Source organism: Rhineura floridana, chromosome 11 (genome assembly GCF_030035675.1).
Source record: "Rhineura floridana isolate rRhiFlo1 chromosome 11, rRhiFlo1.hap2, whole genome shotgun sequence".
NCBI lineage: Eukaryota > Metazoa > Chordata > Lepidosauria > Squamata > Rhineuridae > Rhineura > Rhineura floridana.
In genome coordinates, this window is record NC_084490.1 from 37,579,358 (window position 1) to 37,605,792 (window position 26,435).

The 26,435-nt window shown below is 41.6% G+C and overlaps 1 protein-coding gene across 1 annotated transcript; it reads right to left on the bottom strand.

Moving 5' to 3' along the window:
• Positions 1 to 6,101: 6,101 nt before the first annotated feature.
• Positions 6,102 to 7,129, bottom strand: LOC133366967 (olfactory receptor 5V1-like). The gene has a single exon (XM_061590529.1). It carries the CDS (start codon positions 7,127 to 7,129, stop codon positions 6,191 to 6,193), a length of 939 nt encoding a protein of 312 aa, XP_061446513.1. The 3' UTR covers positions 6,102 to 6,190.
• Between the last annotated feature and the right edge of the window lie 19,306 nt (positions 7,130 to 26,435).

The following is a 26,435-nucleotide window of genomic DNA, read 5'->3' on the forward strand; positions in this document are numbered from 1 at the left end:
GCCCTCACCCTCGGGACTCCCCAAGGGGCTATCCCCTTTGGTGGCGACGCTGCTGGCCGCAGTCCCACTCCCCAAGGGCAGCTGTGCTTTTATGCCTCCTGACCCAGCCAGGAGCTGATGCAAGAGGCTGCAAGATTAATGGGAGCAAGGGTCAGGCAGAGGGTCCCACTCCTTGCAGCATTTACCAGGGAATTCAGCTGTCTCAAGAGACAGCAATCCAGAGGAGCAAAGAGCAAGCACCCAGATACTCAGATACTCACTCCCAGGGCAGGTCTTCTTCAGTCCCTCTAGTGCTGCAGCTGTTCCCAAGGACGCAAAGGGCAGCCGGGCTTTTATGACATTTGACAATTTGTTCTGGAATTTAATATTTTGTATGTCACTTTGTCACATTTTATGAAAAGCAATGAAGAAATAATAATTCCAACTGCTTCTAGGTTAACAGTTTATATTTTGCCACAATATGATTAAGTACATACTACTGCTGGTTGACCAATCCCCTCCACTCCTATCTCCCTAACTTCATCCTCCCCTTATCCTCCCCTCCTGTGCCCCTTTCTTCCTTCCTCACTCCAGCCCTCCCTCCCTCTTCTCATCAAATACTCCTGGGAAGTGTAGTTTGTGAAGGGTGCTGACAGTTGTTAGAAGACCTCCTATTCCTCTCACAGTCATCAGAATTCTCTGGGAAGAGGGGCTGAATGTTAAACCACTCTGACCACTGGAGTTGTGTCAGGGGAATAGGGATCTCCTAACAACTCACAGCACCCTTCACAAAATACACTTCCCAGGATTCTTTGGGGAAAACATGACTGTTTAAAGTGGAATAAATGTCTGGCATGGGTGTGGCCCCTGATTTAGCCAAGTCAAACAGCTGTTAATCTGGCTTTTAGAACACTGACACTTGATTCTTATTGAGCATGCCTGCGCTACCTTAGACTCCCATGTTAATATTCTTTAATTAAAAATCAGCCATGAATTTTTTAAACGTTGCAATTGAAGAAAATGAAGGTCAGAGTACAGAACAATGTCAGTAACAGGATTATAAGTATTCTGTGAACATTGCTGTTTTTAATTAATTTCAACAAATGATGAGACCACTGACAGAAAAAAATTGAATATGGGTCTGGATTATTTTACTCTTGTTTACACTTTAAATTGTGGATTCTCTCTGAGTGTTTTGCATATCACCATGAAAGAGGCTTGTTAAGCAAGTGTTTCTGAGTTCAGGACTATAAGTTTGGTAAGATTTTCTTTGAAATGAGCTTATGGGAAGCAGCAGAATGGCATGGGGGTATTTGCAATTTAACATGGCAGAATGTGAAAAATCCACACTGGTTATAGTATATAGCCACTATTGTGGTGTATAATGCACAATTATGCATAATTATTGTACATGATTGCCTTAGCAAGTATACTCTAGGCCAGTCTTTTCCAACCTTTGGAACCCCAGATATTGCTGGACTACAGTTCCAATCATTCCTGACCATTGGTCATGCTGGTTGGGGATGATGGGAGATGTAGTCCAACCACATCTGGGGACCCAAATGTTGGGAAAGGCTGCTATAAGCTAAATAGAAATTAATGGACATTACAAAATTTAGCTTCTTTAATTTCAGTGGGTCTCCTCTGAGTAAAACTTAATTGGTGACAACCCTAAGACTGGAAGGCACAGCCATGCACCAGATAAAGAGAAACTAATACACAAATTATGGGAGCAGCTGAGAATGATAAAGTTAACAATAACAATGTACAAACCTGTAAAATCTATTAATCAATTAGATCATTACTCAATGGTGCAACATATCAAGAAAGAGTTTAGAATAATGGACAATGGAAGAGAAACATGCTGCTAAAGGCGTTCTTACTAAGTTAGGATCATTCTGATCTCCACCACCCATAATCCAGATTTAACCATTCAGAATGTTTTGTAAGATATTGAAGATATTCAAAATGCCTGGATATATAATATTCAATATTATGAATTCCTAATAATAAGATTTGATATTCGATGGGTGATTTATGGTGTTTTAAATTTGAAGTTTATGTAAACCAGGGTGGGGAAACTTTTTCATGCAAAAGACCACATTCCCTCACAGGAAACCTTTAGGGGTGGGTGAGGGAACATGACAATGGGGAAGGGGAGAGGGAAAAGGCAAAAATAAATGGCCTCTTACCTTTGTCTAGTATGCCATGTTCCTGCCATGCAAAATCAGAGGCTTCTAGACACATACCTCTCCATTCACACAAGCACAGGGCACTATCAGGAAAAACATCAGCTGTATTCCACTGCCCACTCCTGGGGCTAGGATTGGTAATCTCTCCTACCTGTCACTCCTTATAGTAATAGGGTCCTGTGATCTCTTTAGTTTAAAGTTATGAATAGGTTAAGATATTGATGATTAATGCTGCCACGCACCCAGTAATTTTGTAATGCTATTCTTCTGTTTTTTTCTCAGTAAAAGAAAGCTTTGCTTTAGTCTGGTTTCCACCTGCATTTCTTGGGTTATACATGCACCATTTAGGCACATTTCAGGGAAAAGCACTTGTTTTATCTCTAGCAAAAGATCCCCCTCCTCTCAAGGAGGTGTGTTTCATGGGACACATGGGTGGCAGGTTCACACACACATGTTCCCAAGGAGACGTGTCATAACAGATTGGTGGAGAATGCGGGCAGCAAGGGTTGCAGGAAATAAAGTAATGTGTGAACAGTCCTACAATCCAGGGAAACAGGTAGCCGAGGCCTGAATGTGTCTGAAATGTGCGTGATTTCCTTTTCCTTTGCTACAATGTTTTGCTGTATCTTGGTTTAAAACAAATGGGGAAATATCCTTTAAATGCTGTGATACAATTTAGAGGTTAAGGTATAGAAATTCCTTGGCACATTCTTATCTCCCTCCCCTTCTGTCCCTGGCAACAAAGCTTTGGCAAACAGTGGTGGCAATTGTGGCACAGCATGTGGCCAAAGTTGATACTGGATAGAGAAGATTAACCCACTAGTGGCCAGAAGCTACTAAGGGGGTTCCCTAAACTGGGTCCAATCCATTTTGAAAGCCCTTGATAACACTTGTGTCTCCCTCCCCTTCCGCAAAATCCTGGGGAATGAAGCCTTGCAAGTAGCTTGAGCCAGTGATGCTAGTCACTTGGGAAAAGTGGAAACAGGGTTTGCACTGGGAAGGTTCAGCAAATGTGTTATGCATACAGTCTGCAGGTGGGGTAGGGGGAACTGGGCAGGACTAGTGAAGAGCGTTAGCTGGGGAGAGTCCTGAGGCCTAGGTGCAGCTTATTTGGCCGCTGGTCCTGAGGTTCCCCACCCCTGATGTAAATGGATAGAAGCACAATAAAACAACACAAATACTGTAAATAAATAAAAAAGAAAAAGAGAGTGGTAGATCCATGCTATGCCATGGACTTTGATTCTTCCCTTTACCTCTTCATTATATCGTACATGTACCTAAAATCGGTGAAATCACATATTCCCATATTCCCATCCCAACTCACTCCTTTTGGATGAGAAGTAAAACACATTTATGTATTTATTTTCTTTCATTTACAATATATCCCACCCGTCCTCCCAGCAGGAGCCCAGGAAGGAAATGCAAAATGAAACCCCACAGCATCCCTTTTCAGACCTCCTGACCAACATGCACAAGATCTGCATTCATTCCATACAAGGCTCACTTCTGTAACTCCGGCACTCCTTGTACTCTAATTTAGATAAGAGAGAATACCAATGGAGGCTTTGTGTGTGTGTATGTGTGTGACAGAGAGAGAGACTGTGTGTACTTACGGATGTTACTTGAAGACTGAGCTAAAGGAAGAGTGTCAGGAAGAGAAGAAAAGTCAGCTAGGTCCTCTTCAAAGGCATGGTTGGGAAAAACTTCCCATGGACTTTGATTCTCCCCTTCACCTCTTCAGTATGTAGTACATGTACCTAAAATCTGTGAAAACACATATTCCCTTCTTCCCATCCCAACTCATTCCTTTTCGATGAGAAGATGAACAAGTTTATTAATTAATTTTATTTCATTTACATCCCACCATTCCTCCCAGCAGCAGCTGGGAAGGAATCTGGCAAAATTAAACCCCAAGGGTCTCATGTTTGCATTTTATTGAGGATGGCAAAGATTACTGAGGCTTTGCATGGAAACATCACTGTTCATCTTTATTGCTTTCTGCATACACAGACACCCTTACAAGACATGAACAAAATCTCTATAAGAATAAAGGTTTTCTTAAACAATGTGGTAAAATTACCACAAATCCAAAAACAATGAGAACTTTCACACACACAGTGCTTCAATAAATGGTACCTTGAATTAAGTGTCTATTAAGCCAGGGCTTTTAACTTCATGAGTCTTAATGAGAAAGTCTGAAAAAATGAAATGAACGGCCTTCAAGTCAATTCTCACTTATGGCGACCCTATGAATAGGGTTTGCATGGTAAGCAGTATTCAGAGGGGGTTCACCATTGCCTTCCTCTGAGGCTGAGAGGCAGTGACTGGCCCAAGGTCACCCAGTGTGGCTAAGTGGGGATTCAAACCCTGGTCTCCCAGGTCATAGTCCAACACCTTAACCACTACACCACACTGGCTCTCTTTAATGACAGAGTTTAGATTAAAAGATGGGTAAATAAGCCACATTCACACCATACATTTATTCCACTACTATTCCACTTGAAATGTCATTGCTTCTCCCAGAGAATCCTATATTCTGTAGTTTGTTCAGAATACTGAGAGTTGTTAGGAAACCTTTATTCCGCTCACAGAGCTACAACTCGTAGAGTGGTTTAACAGCCAGACCCTTTTCCCAGAGAACTCAAGGAATGGTAGCTATATCAGGGAAATGGGTATCTCCTAACAACTCTCAGTATTCTGAACAAACTTCAGTTCCCAGAATCATTGGGGGAATCCATAACTCTTTAAACTGGAATAATAGTGGAATAGATGTATAGTGTGAACATGGTGAAAAAGAGGAAGATGAGCGCTTGTAGGCTTCTTGTGGGGATTAGGCTGGCACTGAGCACATGATACTGGATTAGATGGGACTTTGGCCTGATCCAGTACAGCAAGTCTTATGTTCTCCTCTTTTCTTATGAGCCTAGTGAAGATGCTTGAGGACTGTAATCTTTGCACTTCCAATATGAACTGACCTGATCTGATATGATCTCCAATGTAAACTAATCTAAACTGCAGACTGAAACATAGTTATCTTTCAGATTTCACCATTCTCCAACCTTTACAAAGCAAATACAGCTCACAGTTCCAGAAAGTACAAAGGTATATTACAAATGTGCATTTTAGGAAAAAAACTACTTTCAGAAAACTGTACATTGAGATGAAACATTCATTTAAATACTGTTCAATGATCCTACTGCTATTCCCACAGTAGAGAAGAGAAGGGGGAGTATCATTTGTGCGATGGGGGATGGCATGGTGGGACTTAAGGTCCCCCATTCTGGCAAGGTTGGGCCGGGGGGAAGAAGCTGGGAATATGCTTTGATTTATGCTTCCTCACACACACCCCAACCATTGACCACCACCCATGTAAGCCTTGAACTAAATGGAGCAGAGAGCAGGGACATTCCTGTTAGGTGTTAGAGATATACCAAAGCATCTTGTTGCAGGTTTCTGCTTGCTGTATTCTTCTTCTTGTTCCATTATCATTGCCCATGGCCCTTGGAGTATCATTTTCAAAAGACTGGATCCCAGGCCAAAGCAGTGTTCATCATTTCTCAATGAGAAGGGATGGACAAATCTGTCTTATTTATGGCCCATGCCAACTTTGCATATTTTTTATACATGATTCTATTGCATTTTCACATTAGTTTGAATTTTTTTAAAAAAAATCATCACAAAACATATGACAAAGTATCCCTCCCACCAGTATATGCTTTCACAGATGGGTTTTTAACCACTGAAAAGTGGGTCACAGTTGGAAAAGTACAACATCTACTAAATACCTAAATTCAAATCTGAATGTTAGTCTGGATTGGATTAAACAAATATTGAATTCCTCAAGCATCTCAGATCCATCAAGACACTGTGATGCTATGAAACCCTGTTTGGATCCAGTCATTTTATAGAGGAATTCACAAATATTGGATCCTCAAGTATCCCTGCTGATGGCAACGCCTTTCTTATTAGTTCATCTATATTTCTGTAAGCTTCACCAGATCCATCAAGGTATTGTGAAACTATGAAACCCTGTTTCTGAATTTTCTGAACGATTTGGACAGAGCTTCCTTCACCTCTCTGTTTCTCAAACTGTATATGAGGGGGTTGCACATGGGAGTCAAGATGGTATAGAAGAAAGAGAAGGTTTTATGTAGCTTCTTCAGTGTTTCTGTTTCTGGGATTACATAAACAATGACTATTGCCCCATAGAAAATGGTCACAACAATCAGATGAGAAGAACAAGTGGCAAAGGCCTTCTGTTTTGCGGCTTTGGATTTAATTCGCAAGACACTGAGAATAATACAGACATAAGAAGCCAAGGTCAGTAGAAAAGGGGGACCTGTTGCCATTAACCCTACAATAAAAGTTGCAAGTTTTACTAGATGGGTATTGCTACAGGAGAGGTTTGCCACAGGATACACATCACAAAAGAAATCATCAATTTCATTGGACCCACAGAAAGTTAGTTGTACCAAAAAAGAAGTTACAATAATGGTGGTCAATAGTCCGCTTATCCAAGACGTGACTGCTAACTGGATGCAAAGTCTAGCATTCATAATAGATGTGTAGTGCAAAGGTTTGCTTATTGCCAAATATCGGTCAAAAGACATCATTGCCAGAAGATAGCATTCTGAGGCTGCCCAGAAACAAAAGAAATAGTATTGTGTGATGCATCCCATAATAGATATGGACCTATCCCCAGTGATGAAACTGCCCAGCATCCTTGGAAGGATGGTTGAAGTGTAGCAGATCTCTAAGCAGGCCAAGTTCAAGAGGAAAAAATACATGGGGGTATGAAGATGCTGCTCAACTACAATCAGCAAAACAATTAGGAGATTTCCAAAAATTGACAAAGCATAGATGACAAGGAACAATATGAAGAAGAGAATTCTCAGTTCAAAGTGATTGCCAAATCCCAGAAGGATGAACGTTGAAGGGTTTGACTGATTTTTTCCCATTACTGTTTCCAGTAAATCAGATGGTCATCCTGAAATACAATTTGAAGAATATTAGTGAGCTAGGAAACCGACCCCACCCCTTTCCCCTTCCATTGATGCTTGAAACTAATATTGACAGTGAAAAGGGGCACCCACTCTTGTTCTCTGTGTTCTGTACCACTTAATTGTCAAGGGAGGTTCAGATATTTCAATCAGGGCTGTGTGGTGGCTAAGTATGGGGGAGAAATGTGATTCAGTTCCCATTGAAACCAATTGAATGGGCTCTCTTGTAAGCATACAGGATTGACAGTTCTTATGGACTCCACCTGTTGACTATCCAGTTTACTTAGGTGTTAGTCGTCATGCTCACCTAAGCTTGTACTGTCACCAACTGCAGTTAGTCTGAACAGGCAGGCTAATCATCAGAGATTCCACCCAAACATTTACATAGGACTGAGCATATATCACCAAAAAGGGGAGTTCGAAAACAATAATTTAACAAGTATTATGCTATTTTTTTCATACATCTAATCCATAAATACGGTTATCAATGGCTGTAGCCAGAGGATCAGAATCTATGATCCTACACATCAAAACATAAATCATGTTACCATTCATCACAGAGCATATCATACATTACTGTCTCAAATACAGTAGGTAATGGACTTGTCTCACCCTTGGTGCATGGATCAGCAGTGAACAGCAATCTCTGAGCAGCCATAAAACACTGGTGAAATGTATTGGGCTTTCTGCCTTTTTAATTGTTCTTTCTTAGGAAAAGGTTGCATCTGTAGATCTCAGAAGGATGGTGTATGCTTCTATGCGTGACTCTACACAAACCTCAATGAGATAATCTTCTGGACTCCCCTTGAGATAACAGGATTAACTAACTGTTGACATACGTACACCAGTCCAGACACTCTTGCTTTCTGGAATAGGCTGCAAACCTGTGTGCTGCTGAAGACACAGCTACAGCCTGCAAGGATAGGTCTCAGGGACAGCTAATAATTGGCAGACTTCCCAGCTTCTTTATCTTATGTTAACTTTAAAAGTGGGCACGCTGGCTGACTTCCTAGAAATGGAGAAATTGGGAGAAAAAAGAAAAAAGTTTTCTCTTTATAAAGGACCTTTTATGCCACACCAAGAATTATCATATATATTATGTTACATCAGAGAACACACAAGGGCCAATAAAATGAGGTCTATAAAATGAGAACAGCCCATAACCTAGTAACACTTAAAGCCACATCTATCATATTTGTACTTTCTGAAACAATATGAGAACTGAAACACAGCCAACCTTTGAAGTTCAAACTTTTACAATGCAGTTCTCCAAATAAACGATATTTACAAAAATGCATATTTTAGGCACAGAGTGCATCAGAATGGACGTATTTGTGAAAATAACATATAAAATGCCTTTGTACATTAATAAAATGCTTTTTTACTTGGAAAAATCTTACAGTACTCAAAACAGCATACAGAAATGTGTTTATTATGAGAAATTCACACTTAAATGCTGAAGAATTTTCATGAGGATTTTAAAAAAAGAAATATATAGATTACTGCAGAAATGTGGAGAACTGAGTTTAAGACTAGAAACATGAGAAATTGAGATAACCGAAATTAACAGACCAATTCCTAGTGCTGGCCCTCTGTGGGGTCTGAAACATGAGGCAAATCAGGGTGGTAAAGGCATCTCCTCCCCCTCACAATTCAAAGTATGATGTCAATAATCCCCCCCCAAGGTTTATATCAGGGCCCCCACAAATCTTCATGTTGCTCTGTTTTAGTGTACTTTTTGAACTTTTCTAACCATATAGCTCTATGTTACCCTGTATTCCATTTTTTTCTCTAGGTTCTTGGTCCTTGCTGTCTAAAATGTTGTCCGCAGAGCAGTGAAGAGCTCTGATTTGATTTGATTTGATTGCTAAATCACAGCAGCAAAATAATTTTTAAAAGTTAAAGGCTTCATTTAAGTTATTTTTTAAAAAAAATCCTACACTGTTCTGCTTTTAAAAGAACACCACATAGCTTTTCAGAACCCTGTAGGCAGCATTCTTGGTAGCCTCATGTTGTAAGGCCAGGCTTGAAAGGTCTATTGGAGGAGACAAACAAGCACCAGAGAAGTCAGTGTGAAGCTGAAAAGTACTTTAAAATGTACAAGTACGAATACACACCACTCAGCTACTTCTTAATTCTTTCAGTATGAGAAAGAAGAACAGATAACACCTCCGTAAGGGATTACTGAGACAAATGAATCTCCTTTACTCCCCCCCCCAAAAAAAAATATCTCCAGGATTTATTTGTCTAATTTTTCAGGTTTAATTCAATCTGGAGGGGCTCCAGATTATATCCCTGTAAATTTTATCCGCTTCAGGCAAAAGAGGGGCAGAGTTGTAGCCATTTTTATATCCCCCATTAGTGTGACTGGGTAGCAAACAGCATCATATTATATAGAGTGGATTAGAACCTCAGAGACAAAAAAGCAGGAGCAAACAACTGAGATTAGAATTTAAAAATAACTCACACATTCAGATACAAGGTGAATCATGTGGCTCATGCAACAACAATTTGAAAGCTCTGCCACATTTTCATTTAAACATGGGGAAGGCAGATTCAGTGATGTCAGACAATTATTTTCTATTTTTCCCTGAATACATATAGAAAAACATGTAGGCTTGCCTATACTCTTACTGAGTTCCATAGGACATTCTTCCAGATAAGCATATGTGTAAGCCTGAACTTCCCACCCTATTCCAAATCCTGTTTCTGTATTGGAGTATCCCAACATCTTCACTAATAAAGCTCAGATTTGATTGTTTTTCATCTAGAGAGTATAATAATGCAAGACAAGGAGAAGGGAAAACTGATAGTAGTAGTAACAGTAGTTGTAGTTGTTGCAGTAATATAGCAGCATAAACACTTAAGAGTTCTGCTGTCTCAGACCAGATCTATGGATGGCACAATCCTACACTTCTTTACTCATATGTATGTCCCATTAAATTAGGGTCCCAAGTAAGGGTCATAGGATTACATAGATTCGTTTTTCTCCAGTTGTCAACCGGTGGAAAGCCAACAGCTGGTATTCAGTTGTCTACTGACTCTGAACCTGGAAGATTTCTATATCCATCATGATTAGAAGCAACTGATAAACTAATCTCCCATGAACTTGTCTAACCCCTTTAAGCTCCTCTTGTCTAATGTTTCCCTCCCAATTAACTTGGGGCAGACATTGAGTTCCATAGATTAATAACATGATATAGAAGTACTCCCTTTTGCCTCTCCTGAACCTCCATTCAAACATTTTCAGTGAATGAGTCTGAGCTCTTATAAGAGAAGGAGAAAAACTGTCCATCCACTTTCTTCGTGCAGTTTTAGTTTTATCAAATAAATTGACCATGGTTTTATTGCTGGCCTGGGACATGATCTGAGGGGAGATGATGTAGCCACATTGCTAAAGCAAAGCAGGTTTGAGTCTGTTGAGTGCCTGGATGGAGAACTGCTGGGAACACCATAGACACCATCTTGAATTCCAGAATGGAAGATGAAATAGACATTTCCAAAATGAAATAAGAGAATATTTTTCTCTCTGGAACACATATTCTCTGAAATCCAAAATGTTGCACCCAAGATCCCAAAGACCCTCACATTAGTTACCCTAGTAATTTTTAAAAAAATGTTATTTCATTTCTTGCATGCATACCAGATAAATCTGCGTCTTTCCTCATAAAGCTTGGGACTGACCTACAGAAAGAGGAAGACAAAAATCAGATTGGTCAGATTTACAAACTTCCACTTCCTGTCAGCCGATTTACCAAGGAAGTTGTATTCCTGGTCCGTGTGCATATCAAATAAATAAAACTCATAAAAATGGGGGGGGGGGAAATACACTGCCCCAAATGAGCACAAAAGGTTAGCAGGATGGATACATAAATATTTACCTCTAAAATGGTTATATTTCTGGCTGGAAACTCTGATGTGTTCCATTCAGGTTCCATATGTAGGATGAAAGTTTTTCTTTACTATCCCTGCTGTGCTCCAAACATGTCGTTCCAATGGTGGTCCTGGAGTCTTGTTTCCCTTTCGTAGCAAAATATCAAGACGCTCGCTTATTTAAAGTACAAGCAGCCTCATTCTCATTCAGTAGCAAAATAGCAGAATGTAAACTTGTTTAACGTGACTAGATGATGAAGAACAGACCATTTTTTTAAAATGGATATTCACAATGCCTGGGGAAAAGAACTAAACTGTGTTTGGCTTTCTGTATTTGTAGTACTAGGAGTTATGCCGAACATGGTAAACTATTATCATAGGCAGGCTCATCTAATAGGACACCAGTGACATTACAGATAAACCAACAGGAGAAATGTTTTCCAACAAAGAAGGCTACATGCTCAGGGGAATTCATTACACTCTTCCAAAGTCAAGGCAATTAATGTCTCCTCACTGATATTAAAGTTCTCACAGATTGTCCTCAACAGCTTGAACAAGGTTTTTTCTAATCATGGCCTTGTGGATTTGCAGGCAAAAAAGTTTCATATCAAAATATCACACTTCGTCATGCTTAAAGCATGGATGTAGTCATCCAGGGTCTCAGGGGGTCTTAGAGGAACAGGGTCCCTATGTCTCTAGCATCCTGCAAGGCAATCAACATGAAAGGAAAGTGTGTTAGCCACTGAGAAGAGTCTTCTAACATGCTTCCTTGTCCTTTCCTGTTGATTGAAGCCAATCAGAGAGAATATAGATGAGTCAGCCACTGAGAATACTCTTCTGAGTAGCTAACATTCTCCTCTTTCATGCTGATTGGCTTCCAGGGACATCTTTTGTTGTGGGAGAAGGCATTAACAAGGATCTCATTCTCAACACCACAGCAAAAAAGGGGGAGGGGCTGGTTGTGCTTGTGAGTAACATAAAGGGACCCTGTACTTTGGAATCTGGCACTGCATTACTGGCTTAAAGTTGTCAAATATAATTTTATATGCACACTATGGGTTGCGTCAGGACTACTCCTGCAATCTAACACACACTTCCCTAGGTGTAAGTCTCACTGAACTTAAGGGGACTTATTGCTTAGACACGTACTGTGTTCGGTTGTGGCTGAAACTGTAACTTACACATATTTTAGGTCCCGATGGAAAACAATTGGACTTAAGTTAGTCATCTCTAATTCATTCGCCAGATTTCTTACCTGTCCTTTAGCACAAGATCCCAGGGTGGGTTACAACAGTACAGTATACAGTTATAAAAACAGATAAAACCATTACAATTATAAAACAAGTAAAACCATTCCAAACAGAACATAAGAGTTTTCAGGTCAAGTAAAAAGTGGGTCCCACAAAACAAAATATTTTAACTGTCAAAGGTGAACATGAAGAGGTGTGTCTTCAGCATATGGCAGAAACTGTACCATGAACATGCTAGATGCACTTTTGTGAAGAAAAGAGTTCCACAATGTTGCAGCTGACACAGAGAAAGATCTTTCCTGGGCCACCATTCCCCACATTTCTGAAGGTGGCAGATCTACCAAGAGAGCCCCCTCTTGCCAATCTTAACACCTGAGCAGTCTAGCTGTTTATACTGACTAAAACCTAAAACCTAAATATGAATAACTTAATCTGGTCCAATCCTATGTTAGGTAGTTCTATATTCACCACTCTGTTAAGTGACAGTGTGATATATCATCACCTCTTCTATACTCAGCCAAAGATAATTTATCTTGGACAGTATGGAACCTCACCCATGATTTTCACGAAAATCTTTGTTCTCTGCAAAAACATGCAGGTGGTTTCTTCCTGCCTTTTTTGTGCAGAGCAGAAGAAGCTTGAAGGCATTTTGGAGTGTTCAAAGGGTTCATTTACTTTATTAAAAGTATGTGGTGGCCCAGTGGTCTCTTTTACTGTTTATGGAGAAGACCCTTTCTCCTATCCACATGTATTGCACGGTGGGACTCTTTAGTCACCAGCAGTGCTTTCTGCAATGATCCCATGAACACATGATGTCACATGGTTGTGTGATCATTGTAGGAACCCTGCCAGCGACTGAAGCCGTTGTCAAAAGTTCCCAGCTGCTCTGTCTGACCCCAGGACTTCAGCCAGACTCCTCCCCAACCCTGACTTGATAATGCCTCTTCCTTGCCTGGATGCAGAAATGTGTAGGGAGATAGGAGTGTGTGGAAAACTCCAACTTTTTCATAGCTGAAACATAGCCTACTATACTAGGGTTAAGTGTTGCATCTTTTATTCAGTACAATATTACCTCTGGACCCACCCACACCTGGCATGAAGCTTCTGGAAGTTTTCCCATAGGAAAATATGGCTCTGAGACTGAGAAGGGTTCCAGATTTAAAATATCAGCAACATAAACAAAAACAAATAACAGGCCCATCAAGACAGGGGGATAAGGTTTCAATTGCTCTCTGTGTCTCACGCACATCTGAACAAAGCAGGTTGTGGGTTTTTTTAATCAGACATCTAAAGATCAGCAGAGACGGGATGATGGAATGAGAAGGCCCTTTCCTATATGCCCATTGAATACACTGGTCTGTGATGGTACATAGAGCCAGGTCAGGATAATGTGGGAGAAGATGGTCCTCTGGGATATCCTGGTCCCAAACCCTTTTGAGATTTAAACAGAATGATCATCCCTTTGGAGTGGACTCAGAAGCAGACCAGGAACCAATGAAAGTTGTACAATATTTTGGTTGTATTCTGGGGGGGGGGTATCAAAACTGTGGCTGTAGCATTTTGTACCACCTGAAGTTGCCTAACATATTTCCCCCAAAGGGAGCCTCATTTAGAATGCACTGCCAAAAACCAGGTTAGTTTCAACAAATTTGTTCATTTAAAAAAAAAATGACATGGAATGTTGGCATGACTGTGTCAGAATATGAAAAGAAAGATATGGGTATGACTGAAAACTAAAAACAAAGAATGTATGAATGAAAGATCTTAGTAACCAAAGAGTGAGGCAAATTCTCATAATTCATTGTCAACAAGAAAACAAGCCTTTTCAGTGGTGGCTCTCTTGTTACACCAAAAAGGCCCTTTTCATCTGGGGGAAGCTCCAAAATACACACCAGATGGGAAACCAGGATATAAAACAACACCTTTATTGATTACCAATATCTTTTGCAAAAGAGAGACGAAGTATTCGGCTAGCGCCAGAATACTAGTCTGAAGCATAGCTACACAGATACATTGATATATGGCTCTCAAGTCCTCCTCACACACAGCCCTTCCCATCTTGTTAGCAACACTTTTCAGTGAGCTCCATTGTCTTTGCATTGAGCTAGCTTTCTAACCTTGAGTGCCCCTCCGTGGTGTTCCTACCTCCCCCTAAAGCAGTAAATTCTTAGCTTATTCATTATCTATTTGGAAGGTGTCCCGTTACATGAGAAGAGCAAGCTAGCATTTAAGTATCAAACACCAACTGAGCATCTAGCCTTCACAGGCATCTCAGAGATTTCTGCCTTTCTGGTTCTATACTAGAGAAGGTTAACCCATTCTCTACTGTGTCTAATTAACACTACATACTATGGTTCCCAAACTATGCCTTATTCATATCACTCTGATTATGGAATATTCTCCTCAGGGAAACATGATTGGTGCCAACATTGTCAGCCTTTAGGTGCTAGGCAAAACCATTCCTGTTTACTCTGGCTTATGAATCTTAATTTATTCATTATATGGCATGATTCTGGCTTTGTGTTCATCTGTTAGTGGGGCAGATTTATTTTTTATTTTTGTTGATGGATGAATACTTTGTTTCATTCTGTGTTATGGATTGTAAACATTTTATTTATTTATTTATTATTTGATTTATATCCTGCCCTTTCTACCAGCAGGAGCCTAGGTCAGCAAACAAAAGCACTAAAAACACTTTAAAACCTCATAAAAAGATATTTTAAAATACATTAAAACGAAACAGCTTTAAAAACATTTTTTTAAAAGAAGTTTGAAGACATCTTTTAACAAATGTTTAAAACATTGTTTTTTAAAAAAATGGTTTAAAAACATATTAAAAAGCAATTCCAACACAGACACAGATTGGGATAAGGTCTCAACTTAAAAGGCTTGTTGAAAGAGGAAAGTCTTCAATAGGCACCGAAAACATAACAAAGATGGCTGCTGTCTAATATTTAAGGGTAGGGAATTCCACAGGGTAGGTGCTGTGATGCGTCCTTCCCTGGCTCTCCCTGTCAGGTTCCTACCTGCTCGTGGTTACTGCCTGTCTCTAGGCACCACCAGGGACTCCACCAGTCCGGACCGCACTCTCTTATGGTTTACATATCCGCTCTAGCACAGATCTCAACAGATCCCCCTGCTAGGCAACCACCAGTAACGTCCCAATACTAGTATTCCCCGAGACTCTGAATACTGGTATTGTTATTCTCTTCACCGCTGCCACCATTTGTTACAGTTCCCCTTCAGCCTTGGTCATTACCTTACCCTCCCTTCTGGTCTGTGAAACCCCAGCCAAGGATCAGGCCTTTGGTAAACCAAATTAAGTATTTATTACAGATAACAAAGCTAACAAGATTAACAAGATTTCTTCTTAAGGCACATAAGCATATGGTTTTACTCAATACTAATCCGAACTCCACCTCCCTCCTTCTCCACTCTCTCCTGTCAAACAACTCTCTAAACCCCACCAAGCAATCCACTCTTTCTCTTCTCCCCCCCAGATTCCACTCTCACTCTTCCTTTTATACCTTCAGCCATTTTAAACACTCAGCCAATCATCTCGCATTCTACTGCCCATTCACTCCCCCTCTTTCACTCCACTTACCATGTATCTTGTAAACAACTAACACTTACCATATATACATTAATATAGGAACATCACAGGTGCCACCACATTAAAAGTCTGCTTCCTATGTTGTGCAGAACGGACCTCCTGATAAGATGGTATCTGCAGGAGGCCCTCACATGCAGAGTTCACTGATCGACTGGGTATATAAGAGGTAAGACAGTCTTTCAGGTATCCTGGTCCCAAGCTGTATAGGGCTTTGTACACTAAAACTAGAACCTTGAACTTGGCTCGGTAAAAAATAGGCAGCCAGTAAAGTTCTTTCAGCAGCGGGGTGACAAGAAGTTGCAGCAGATGTCCAGTGGGACACTGTGATGTTCCTATATTAATGTATATATGGTAAGTGTTGTTTTAGAAGATACATGGTAAGTGGAGTGAAAGAGGAGGGGGAGTGAATGGGCAGTAGAATGCGAGATGATTGGCTGAGTGTTTAAAATGGCTGAATGTATAAAAGGAGGAGAGAGAGTGGAATCTGGGGGGAAGAAGAGAAAGAGTGGATTGCTTGGTGGGGTTTGAGAGAGTTGTTTGCCAGGAGAGCGTGGAGAAGGAGGGAGGTGGAGTTCGGATTAGTATTGAGTAAAACCATATGCTTATGTGCCTTAAGAAGAAATCTTGTTAATCTTGTTAGCTTTGTTATCTGCAATAAATACTTAATTTGGTTTACCAAAGGCCTGATCCTTGGCTGGGGTTTCACAGACCAGAAGGGAGGGTAAGGTAATGACCAAGGCTGAAGGGGAACTGTAACAAATGGTGGCAGCGGTGAAGAGAATAACAATACCAGTATTCAGAGTCTCTGGGAATACTAGTATTGGGACGTTACTGGTGGTTGCCTAGCAGGGGGATCTGTTGAGATCTGTGCTAGAGCGGATAGGTAAACCATAAGAGAGTGCGGTCCGGACTGGTGGAGTCCCTGGTGGTGCCTAGAGACAGGCAGTAACCACAAGCAGGTAGGAACCTGACAGGGAGAGCCAGGGAAGGATGCATCACAGACACCTCATTGGAAACTACAGTAGATGTGGATGGGGCATCAAAACTGCTTTACCCTCAAAGTGCCTTGCAAATAACTCACAGTGGGCCTCCGAAAGATCTAAAACTCCATTTCCTGCAGTTCATGTTGACAGACCCCTGACAATACAGAAAAGCTCCACTGGACAGCTACTTGAGGATCCAGTGGAGGCAGAGAAGTGGGCCTTCTTCGTCGTCCTCACCCCCACACAGTAGGCATGGTTATGATGTTTTACTCATGCCTGATCAGCCTCACATAGGGTTATCAACCGTATTCTTTTAAGACTACATGTACTCTTTTTGAGATGGTGCAACAGCATACTCTTACTTTTCACTTATCGAAGCCAAATGTACTCTTTTTGAAATGACAAAATGATGGTAACCCTAGCCTCACAGCATGTCTTTTGCCACTTGCACTCTAACCGTCATCCAGCCTGTTTCATTGCCCTTAGCTCACTTGTGTACCAAGGTGCAAACCGGGCTCCATAATGCCAGAGAGGGCACTCAGGGGCAACCTTGTCAAGAGTCCAATGTGCCTCGCTGTTCCACAGCATGACAAGAGCTTCAGCAGGGTCACCTGCTCTACCTACTGGGAACACCCCCAGGGCATTCAGGAATCCAGTGGATTCCATTAGTCTCTGGGGGTGGACCATCTTAATTTGTCTACCACAATGCAGGGAAGGATCGGAGCCATAAGTCTAAACTTCACCAGGAAGTGGTCTGACCATGACAATGGGGTGACATCCACCCCCTATCTCCAGACCTCAGTATGGACATTGAAATCACCCAGGACTATGATTCTGGGCTCCTCCAATACCACAGCCAAGATGGCCTCTGCCAACTCAGTCAGAGAAGCTGCCAGGCAGTAGGGTGGAGAGCACACCAGCAGAAACCCTAATTTCCTCTCTCCTTGGCCCGACACCAGGTGCAGGCCCTCACAGCCAGCTCCAAGACAGTGTGGTTTCCTGGTGACAGAGATGGAAGTTCTGTAGACCACAGCAACTCCTCCCTCCATCCCTGCACCCTGTGCTGGTGTTGCACCGAGTACCCAGGTGGGCAAAGCTGGGTCTGATCAACTCCTCCCAGCTCACGCACCCAGGTCTGAAAAATACCCACCAAATAGGCACCTTCATCCATGATCAAATCATGGCTGAATGTGGTTTTATTGTGTGCCAATCTGGCATTAAACAACAACACACACAGGCCAGTGGGCACAGCAGACGAGCAATGAGGAACCCATCCATGAGAGGAGTGGGAGAGAGGAACAAGGGGTAGATAGCCTTTCTTCTATGGTAATTTTATTTATTTATTTATTTATTTTATTACATTTTTAGACCGCCCTATAGCATTGAGCGCTCAGGGCGGTGTACAACAGGATAAAACACATTTAAAATACGAGCAAGTGTGAATTTCATTATACAGTTATAAAAACATTTTAAGCACAAGATTAAAATAAGCATTACAATTACAAAATTTAAACTTAATATGCCATTTAAAATGCCTGGGCAAAGAGGTAGGTTTTTACCTGGCGCCGAAAAGATAGAAGAGAAGGCGCCAGGCGTATCTCGTCAGGGAGGGCATTCCATAATTCGCCACCAGGAAATAGAATACCTATGGCCTGATCCAGTTACGCTCTTGACCAGTTGCTGGGAATCACGAACAGTACTGTAGTGCTCACATCCTCATCCTGGACTTCCGATAGGCTACTGTTAAAGCCCTATGTGGTTCAGGACCTCCATACCTAAAGGAACACCTTTCCCCATATGAACCTTCCTGGACTCTGAGATAATCATCTGAGGTTCTTCTGTCCTTCTCACCTCCAAGGAACGTCCAGAAGGTGGCAATGAGAGAAAAGGACTTTTCTGTAGCAGCTCCCTATTTATGGAATGCTCTCCCCAGGAAGGTCTGCTTGGTGCCAATTTTGTCATTGTTTCAATGCAGGCAAAGATGCTTTTATTTTCTCAGACATCAGGGCAGCAACAATGATCAGATGTTTTTATTCTGCAATTTAATAAGTTTATGTACTTTTGTTCTTGTATTTTATTCTCATTGCAAATCACCTACTCAGAGCAGACCCATTGAAATGAATGAACCTAGGTTAGTCATGTCTATTCAATGGATTTCCTATTCTGAGTAGGCCTAGCATGGAATACTACCCAATAAATCTAAACCTGTAAGAACAAAATGACTATACTTCCCTCTACCTGTGATCACTGAAAATGGGGTGACATCACCCATATCCCTCATTACTAAGACTCCTCCTAAACACCTAATATAGACCAAATAAGAGCCCACCAACAAAACCTACCTGAGTCAATTATCCCAGTAGGCCTCTGAGAGAATTGGGAACAGTCCAACCCACTCAATATTTTTCACACAGGGCACATCTACTCCACCTCTGTCTCACACCCAGGGAGGGACAGCCTTCTGCCAGTTGCAGACTCTCACTCGGAAGGCATCTGGTGACTTTCTCCTATCATTCAGTTCACTGCACAGGCTCTCACCCAGTGCAGAAACTACACATGAGCCATACGCCCTCCCCATACCAATCTCCTCTAGATTGGTTAGGAAAAACAAGAAAGAAAAAGAAAGAAAAAGAAGAGGGTAGTGCCCTCACCCTCAGGACTCCCAAAGGGGCTATCCCCTTTGGTGGCGACCCTGCTGGCCGCAGTCCCACTCCCCAAGGGCAGCTGTGCTTTTATGCCTCCTGACCCATCCAGGAGCTGATGCAAGAGGCTGCAAGATTAATGGGAGCAAGGGTCAGGCAGAGGGTCCCACTCCTTGCAGCATTTACCAGGGAATTCAGCTGTCTCAAGAGACAGCAATCCAGAGGAGCAAAGAGCAAGCACCCAGATACTCAGATACTCACTCCCAGGGCAGGTCTTCTTCAGTCCCTCTAGTGCTGCAGCTGTTCCCAAGGACGCAAAGGGCAGCCGGGCTTTTATGACATTTGACAATTTGTTCTGGAATTTAATATTTTGTATGTCACTTTGTCACATTTTATGAAAAGCAATGAAGAAATAATAATTCCAACTGCTTCTAGGTCAACAGTTTATATTTTGCCACAATATGATTAAGTACATACTACTGCTGGTTGACCAATCCCCTCCACTCCTATCTCCCTAACTTCATCCTCCCCTTATCCTCCCCTCCTGTGCCCCTTTCTTCCTTCCCCACTCCAGCCTTCCCTCCCTCTTCTCATCAAATACTCCTGGGAAGTGTAGTTTGTGAAGGGTGCTGACAGTTGTTAGAAGACCTCCTATTCCTCTCACAGTCATCAGAATTCTCTGGGAAGAGGGGCTGAATGTTAAACCACTCTGACCACTGGAGTTGTGTCAGGGGAATAGGGATCTCCTAACAACTCACAGCACCCTTCACAAAATACACTTCCCAGGATTCTTTGGGGAAAACATGACTGTTTAAAGTGGAATAAATGTCTGGCATGGGTGTGGCCCCTGATTTAGCCAAGTCAAACAGCTGTTAATCTGGCTTTTAGAACACTGACACTTGATTCTTATTGAGCATGCCTGCGCTACCTTAGACTCTCATGTTAATATTCTTTAATTAAAAATCAGCCATGAATTTTTTAAACGTTGCAATTGAAAAAAATGAAGGTCAGAGTACAGAACAATGTCAGTAACAGGATTATAAGTATTCTGTGAACATTGCTGTTTTTAATTAATTTCAACAAATGATGAGACCACTGACAGAAAAAAATTGAATATGGGTCTGGATTATTTTACTCTTGTTTACACTTTAAATTGTGGATTCTCTCTGAGTGTTTTGCATATCACCATGAAAGAGGCTTGTTAAGCAAGTGTTTCTGAGTTCAGGACTATAAGTTTGGTAAGATTTTCTTTGAAATGAGCTTATGGGAAGCAGCAGAATGGCATGGGGGTATTTGCAATTTAACATGGCAGAATGTGAAAAATCCACACTGGTTATAGTATATAGCCACTATTGTGGTGTATAATGCACAATTATGCATAATTATTGTACATGATTGCCTTAGCAAGTATACTCTAGGCCAGTCTTTTCCAACCTTTGGAACCCCAGATATTGCTGGACTACAGTTCCAATCATTCCTGACCATTGGTCATGCTGGTTGGGGATGATGGGAGATGTAGTCCAACCACATCTGGGGACCCAAATGTTGGGAAAGGCTGCTATAAGCTAAATAGAAATTAATGGACATTACAAAATTTAGCTTCTTTAATTTCAGTGGGTCTCCTCTGAGTAAAACTTAATTGGTGACAACCCTAAGACTGGAAGGCACAGCCATGCACCAGATAAAGAGAAACTAATACACAAATTATGGGAGCAGCTGAGAATGATAAAGTTAACAATAACAATGTACAAACCTGTAAAATCTATTAATCAATTAGATCATTACTCAATGGTGCAACATATCAAGAAAGAGTTTAGAATAATGGACAATGGAAGAGAAACATGCTACTAAAGGCGTTCTTACTAAGTTAGGATCATTCTGATCTCCACCACCCATAATCCAGATTTAACCATTCAGAATGTTTTGTAAGATATTGAAGATATTCAAAATGCCTGGATATATAATATTCAATATTATGAATTCCTAAATATTTATATTTAAAAAGGATCACTATAAGTCATGTGTAACATATGCTTAAGCATAAGATTTGATATTCGATGGGTGATTTATGGTGTTTTAAATTTGAAGTTTATGTAAACCAGGGTGGGGAAACTTTTTCATGCAAAAGACCACATTCCCTCACAGGAAACCTTTAGGGGTGGGTGAGGGAACATGACAATGGGGAAGGGGAGAGGGAAAAGGCAAAAATAAATGGCCTCTTACCTTTGTCTAGTATGCCATGTTCCTGCCATGCAAAATCAGAGGCTTCTAGACACATACCTCTCCATTCACACAAGCACAGGGCACTATCAGGAAAAACATCAGCTGTATTCCACTGCCCACTCCTGGGCCTAGGATTGGTAATCTCTCCTACCTGTCACTCCTTATAGTAATAGGGTCCTGTGATCTCTTTAGTTTAAAGTTATGAATAGGTTAAGATATTGATGATTAATGCTGCCACGCACCCAGTAATTTTGTAATGCTATTCTTCTGTTTTTTCTCAATAAAAGAAAGCTTTGCTTTAGTCTGGTTTCCACCTGCATTTCTTGGGTTATACATGCACCATTTAGGCACATTTCAGGGCAAAGCACTTGTTTTATCTCTAGCAAAAGATCCCCCTCCTCTCAAGGAGGTGTGTTTCATGGGACACATGGGTGGCAGGTTCACACACACACATTCCCAAGGAGACGTGTCATAACAGATTGGTGGAGAATGCGGGCAGCAAGGGTTGCAGGAAATAAAGTAATGTGTGAACAGTCCTACAATCCAGGGAAACAGGTAGCCGAGGCCTGAATGTGTCTGAAATGTGCGTGATTTCCTTTTCCTTTGCTACAATGTTTTGCTGTATCTTGGTTTAAAACAAATGGGGAAATATCCTTTAAATGCTGTGATACAATTTAGAGGTTAAGGTATAGAAATTCCTTGGCACATTCTTATCTCCCTCCCCTTCTGTCCCTGGCAACAAAGCTTTGGCAAACAGTGGTGGCAATTGTGGCACAGCATGTGGCCAAAGTTGATACTGGATAGAGAAGGTTAACCCACTAGTGGCAAGAAGCTACTAAGCGGGTTCCCTAAACTGGGTCCAATCCATTTTGAAAGCCCTTGATAACACTTGTGTCTCCCTCCCCTTCCGCAAAATCCTGGGGAATGAAGCCTTGCAAGTAGCTTGAGCCAGTGATGCTAGTCACTTGGGAAAAGTGGAAACAGGGTTTGCACTGGGAAGGTTCAGTACTCTGGCTGGCAGAGACTCCTAACTGATTCCTGTCCCTTTAGATACCCCCCTCCAGTGTGGTGTAGTGGTTAAGGTGTTGGACTACAACCTGGGAGACCAGGGTTCAAATCCCCACATAGCCATGAAGTTCACTGGGTGACCTTGGGCCAGTCACTGCCTCTCAGCCTCGTGAAAACCCTACTCATAGGGTCGCCATAAGTCAGAATCTACCAGAAGGCAGTACATTTATATTTTTTCTTGTTTTTCCTTTTGAGAGTCAATCTGGCAGGAGAAGCTGGTGGCAACAGCTTTCCTCATGAGTGACTTGATTCAGGAATGTGGCATTTGAAGGTGGCTCATCCCTGAACTTATTTTGAGACTAGGCGTGGTTGTTTGTGTGTGCAATGTTGTACTCTTTGTATTTTGCTTTTGGTGTTAGAGACTTCTAAGCTATGGCAAAAAAGGCAGCCGTCGAGGGAACAAAATGCTTTATGTGTCCAGTAGAGCGCCTATCGAAAATAGAGAAATGATTGATTAAGAAAGGAAGGTTTGTGTGGGGTGATCATTGTTTTAAAATGGATGACCCTATAACAGCATTGAATGATGCATATGAGAGATATTGTAAAGACTACAAGCCTTCAAAATCAAAGAAAAGTACTGCAGCTGCTTGGGGACTTTATAATGCATATCATGATTTGTCAGATCTGTTAAAGGAAGACTGCAAGAAATACCAGGAGTCAAGGAGTAAGTTGGCTCAGGCAGAGGAGGCATTTGATCAGGAAAGAGAGGCTTTTGCAAGAGAGCTAGCCAGTTTGAATGAGAAATTTGAAAGAGAGAGCATCTCTTTGACTGAAGCATTTAAAAAGGAATGTGTGGACTTGAATGAAGGGTGGAGAAATGATTGTGATCATTTTGCCCATGAACGAATGAATGTGGTAGCAGAAAATATCTTTAAGACAAATGGAGAGGGAGCAAGATGAGGTATCAGCCCAGGCTGAGGTGGCGTGTCAGGGTATGAAAGAGAAGGAGGAGGAATGTACAAGGGCTAAACTAGCAGCAGAACATTTGGTGCTTCATATGAGACAGCAGAATGAGACAGTCAGCCATGATAAGTGCCAGGCTCAAATTAAGGAACTGGAGAAAAAATTACAGACTTAGCAAGGCATAGCAGCAGTGGTCCACCTTCTGGGTGGTGGGCAGTTTTGGGGAGATTCCTCTCTCTTCCCAGTCTCCCGGAAGATGCTGTATCATCTGCTCCTTTAAATCCTGAATGGAAGGAGTCACAAGTACTTGCACCCATTATGATGAAAAATGTGGTAGAAACCACTGGGAATGGGCCAGCTCATAATAAAATTGTCCAAGAAATTGTATGTTGGTCCCCTCCCCAGACAAATGCAGTGGCAGATAGTTTAGGTTCTTTGAATAAGGACACAGTTTTGACTTGGTTAACTAGGGCAGATGAAATGTATCCTACTGCTGATGCTCAAGATCTAATGCAGGTGGCAAGATATTGTGCCACTGAGCACAATGCAGCTTCCATTGAAGCAACTTTCAGAATGGTGAATGCAAGGAATGTTTATGATGGGATGAGAATTGTGATTAAGGCTCTGTTGCCTGGGATGAATGTGTTAAACGCATATGTGATGGAGAGTCGAGGTGTAGAGGAAAGCCCAGAGGTTTGTGTGAATTGGAAGAAATTTCTTGCACATTTATCAGACCATGTGAGACTATGACAAGTTGGACAGTATGGGTATAATGACAGAGAATTTCTGGAAGCTGTACACATGGGGTTAAATGCTCAAACAAAGTTAGCAATAGGGAGAATGGATCTTGAAGGTGTTACTTGATGGGAATTAAGTGTGGCTATTTTGCAATTCTCCACTACACAGAAGTTTCAGCTTGAGCCAATTCAAACTGTCACATATACCAATCAAGGACCTCATTCATCTGTTGTACCCAATTCAAATCAGGGACCCCAGGGAAGAGGAAACTACCATCCTTTCTTGGCCTCTGGTTCCAATCAGGCTAATTTAGCCTCAACAGGGGTAGATAGGAGACCTGGGTTCAATAACTCCAGCAGCAATCACAGCAACTTTTCTCCCTCCCAACAAGGCCATGCTCAGACCTGACAGGGGAATGAAGTGGTGGATTTTGGGGGTCTCTTCTGTAATCAGCTTTGGTACATGCTTAGAAATTTGGGAGAAAATATGGATCAATATCACAAGCAACCCACTGAAGTTTTGCTGAATGCTTTAAACAGGAGAGCACAGGCACAGGCTCCTGGTATGGCCCCCTCCACCTCCTCTTCTGTTTCCACCCCCACTGCCCCTACTGCCGCTATCCAGCTTCGCTTATGGCAAATCAGGCCATAATTGGCCCTACAAAACAAAACATTAATGTCCGGAAAGAGAAGCATAACAAAACGTCCTCTGATGGTGCAGGCCCTCATTTAAATGCTTCAGATTTCCTTGAAAACACACAAGATGTGCCTACTTCCATGGAAAGAAATACTGATTTGGATGTTTCTCTTGGGTCTACTAAGCCACAGTTTCTTGCTAATGACATTCTTTTCCTAATGAACAATCTGTTGCTTGCAAACAGCCTTTGGATCAAAACAAAACTAGAAGTATAGAGCTTCTAGCTTCAGGAACAGTCTATCTGGAATTTGAATTTACTTTGAAAATTAATACAATTTGGCTTTCAAAACAGCAGCTGATTTCTGATGCCATCTGCATGAGAATGGACCAGTTGCAAAGCCCTTATTCAAACAGGAAACTCTTTCTTCATTGTCACCCTTTGTGTGTGCAAATTCCGGCATTGATGCAAATGTGTTATGCATACAGTCTGCAGGTGGGGTAGGGGGAACTGGGCAGGACTAGTGAAGAGCGTTAGCTGGGGAGAGTCCTGAGGCCTAGGTGCAGCTTATTTGGCCGCTGGTCCTGAGGTTCCCCACCCCTGATGTAAATGAATAGAAGCACAATAAAACAACACAAATACTGTAAATAAATAAAAAAGAAAAAGAGTGGTAGATCCATGCTATGCCATGGACTTTGATTCTTCCCTTTACCTCTTCATTATGTCGTACATGTACCTAAAATCGGTGAAATCACATATTCCCATATTCCCATCCCAACTCATTCCTTTTGGATGAGAAGTAAAACACATTTATGTATTTATTTTCTTTCATTTACAATATATCCCACCCGTCCTCCCAGCAGGAGCCCAGGAAGGAAATGCAAAATGAAACCCCACAGCATCCCTTTTCAGACCTCCTGACCAACATGCACAAGATCTGCATTCATTCCATACAAGGCTCACTTCTGTAACTCCGGCACTCCTTGTACTCTAATTTAGATAAGAGAGAATACCAATGGAGGCTTTGTGTGTGTGTATGTGTGTGACAGAGAGAGAGAGACTGTGTGTACTTACGGATGTTACTTGAAGACTGAGCTAAAGGAAGAGTGTCAGGAAGAGAAGAAAAGTCAGCTAGGTCCTCTTCAAAGGCATGGTTGGGAAAAACTTCCCATGGACTTTGATTCTCCCCTTCATCTCTTCAGTATGTAGTACATGTACCTAAAATCTGTGAAAACACATATTCCCTTCTTCCCATCCCAACTCATTCCTTTTCGATGAGAAGATGAACAAGTTTATTAATTAATTTTATTTCATTTACATCCCACCATTCCTCCCAG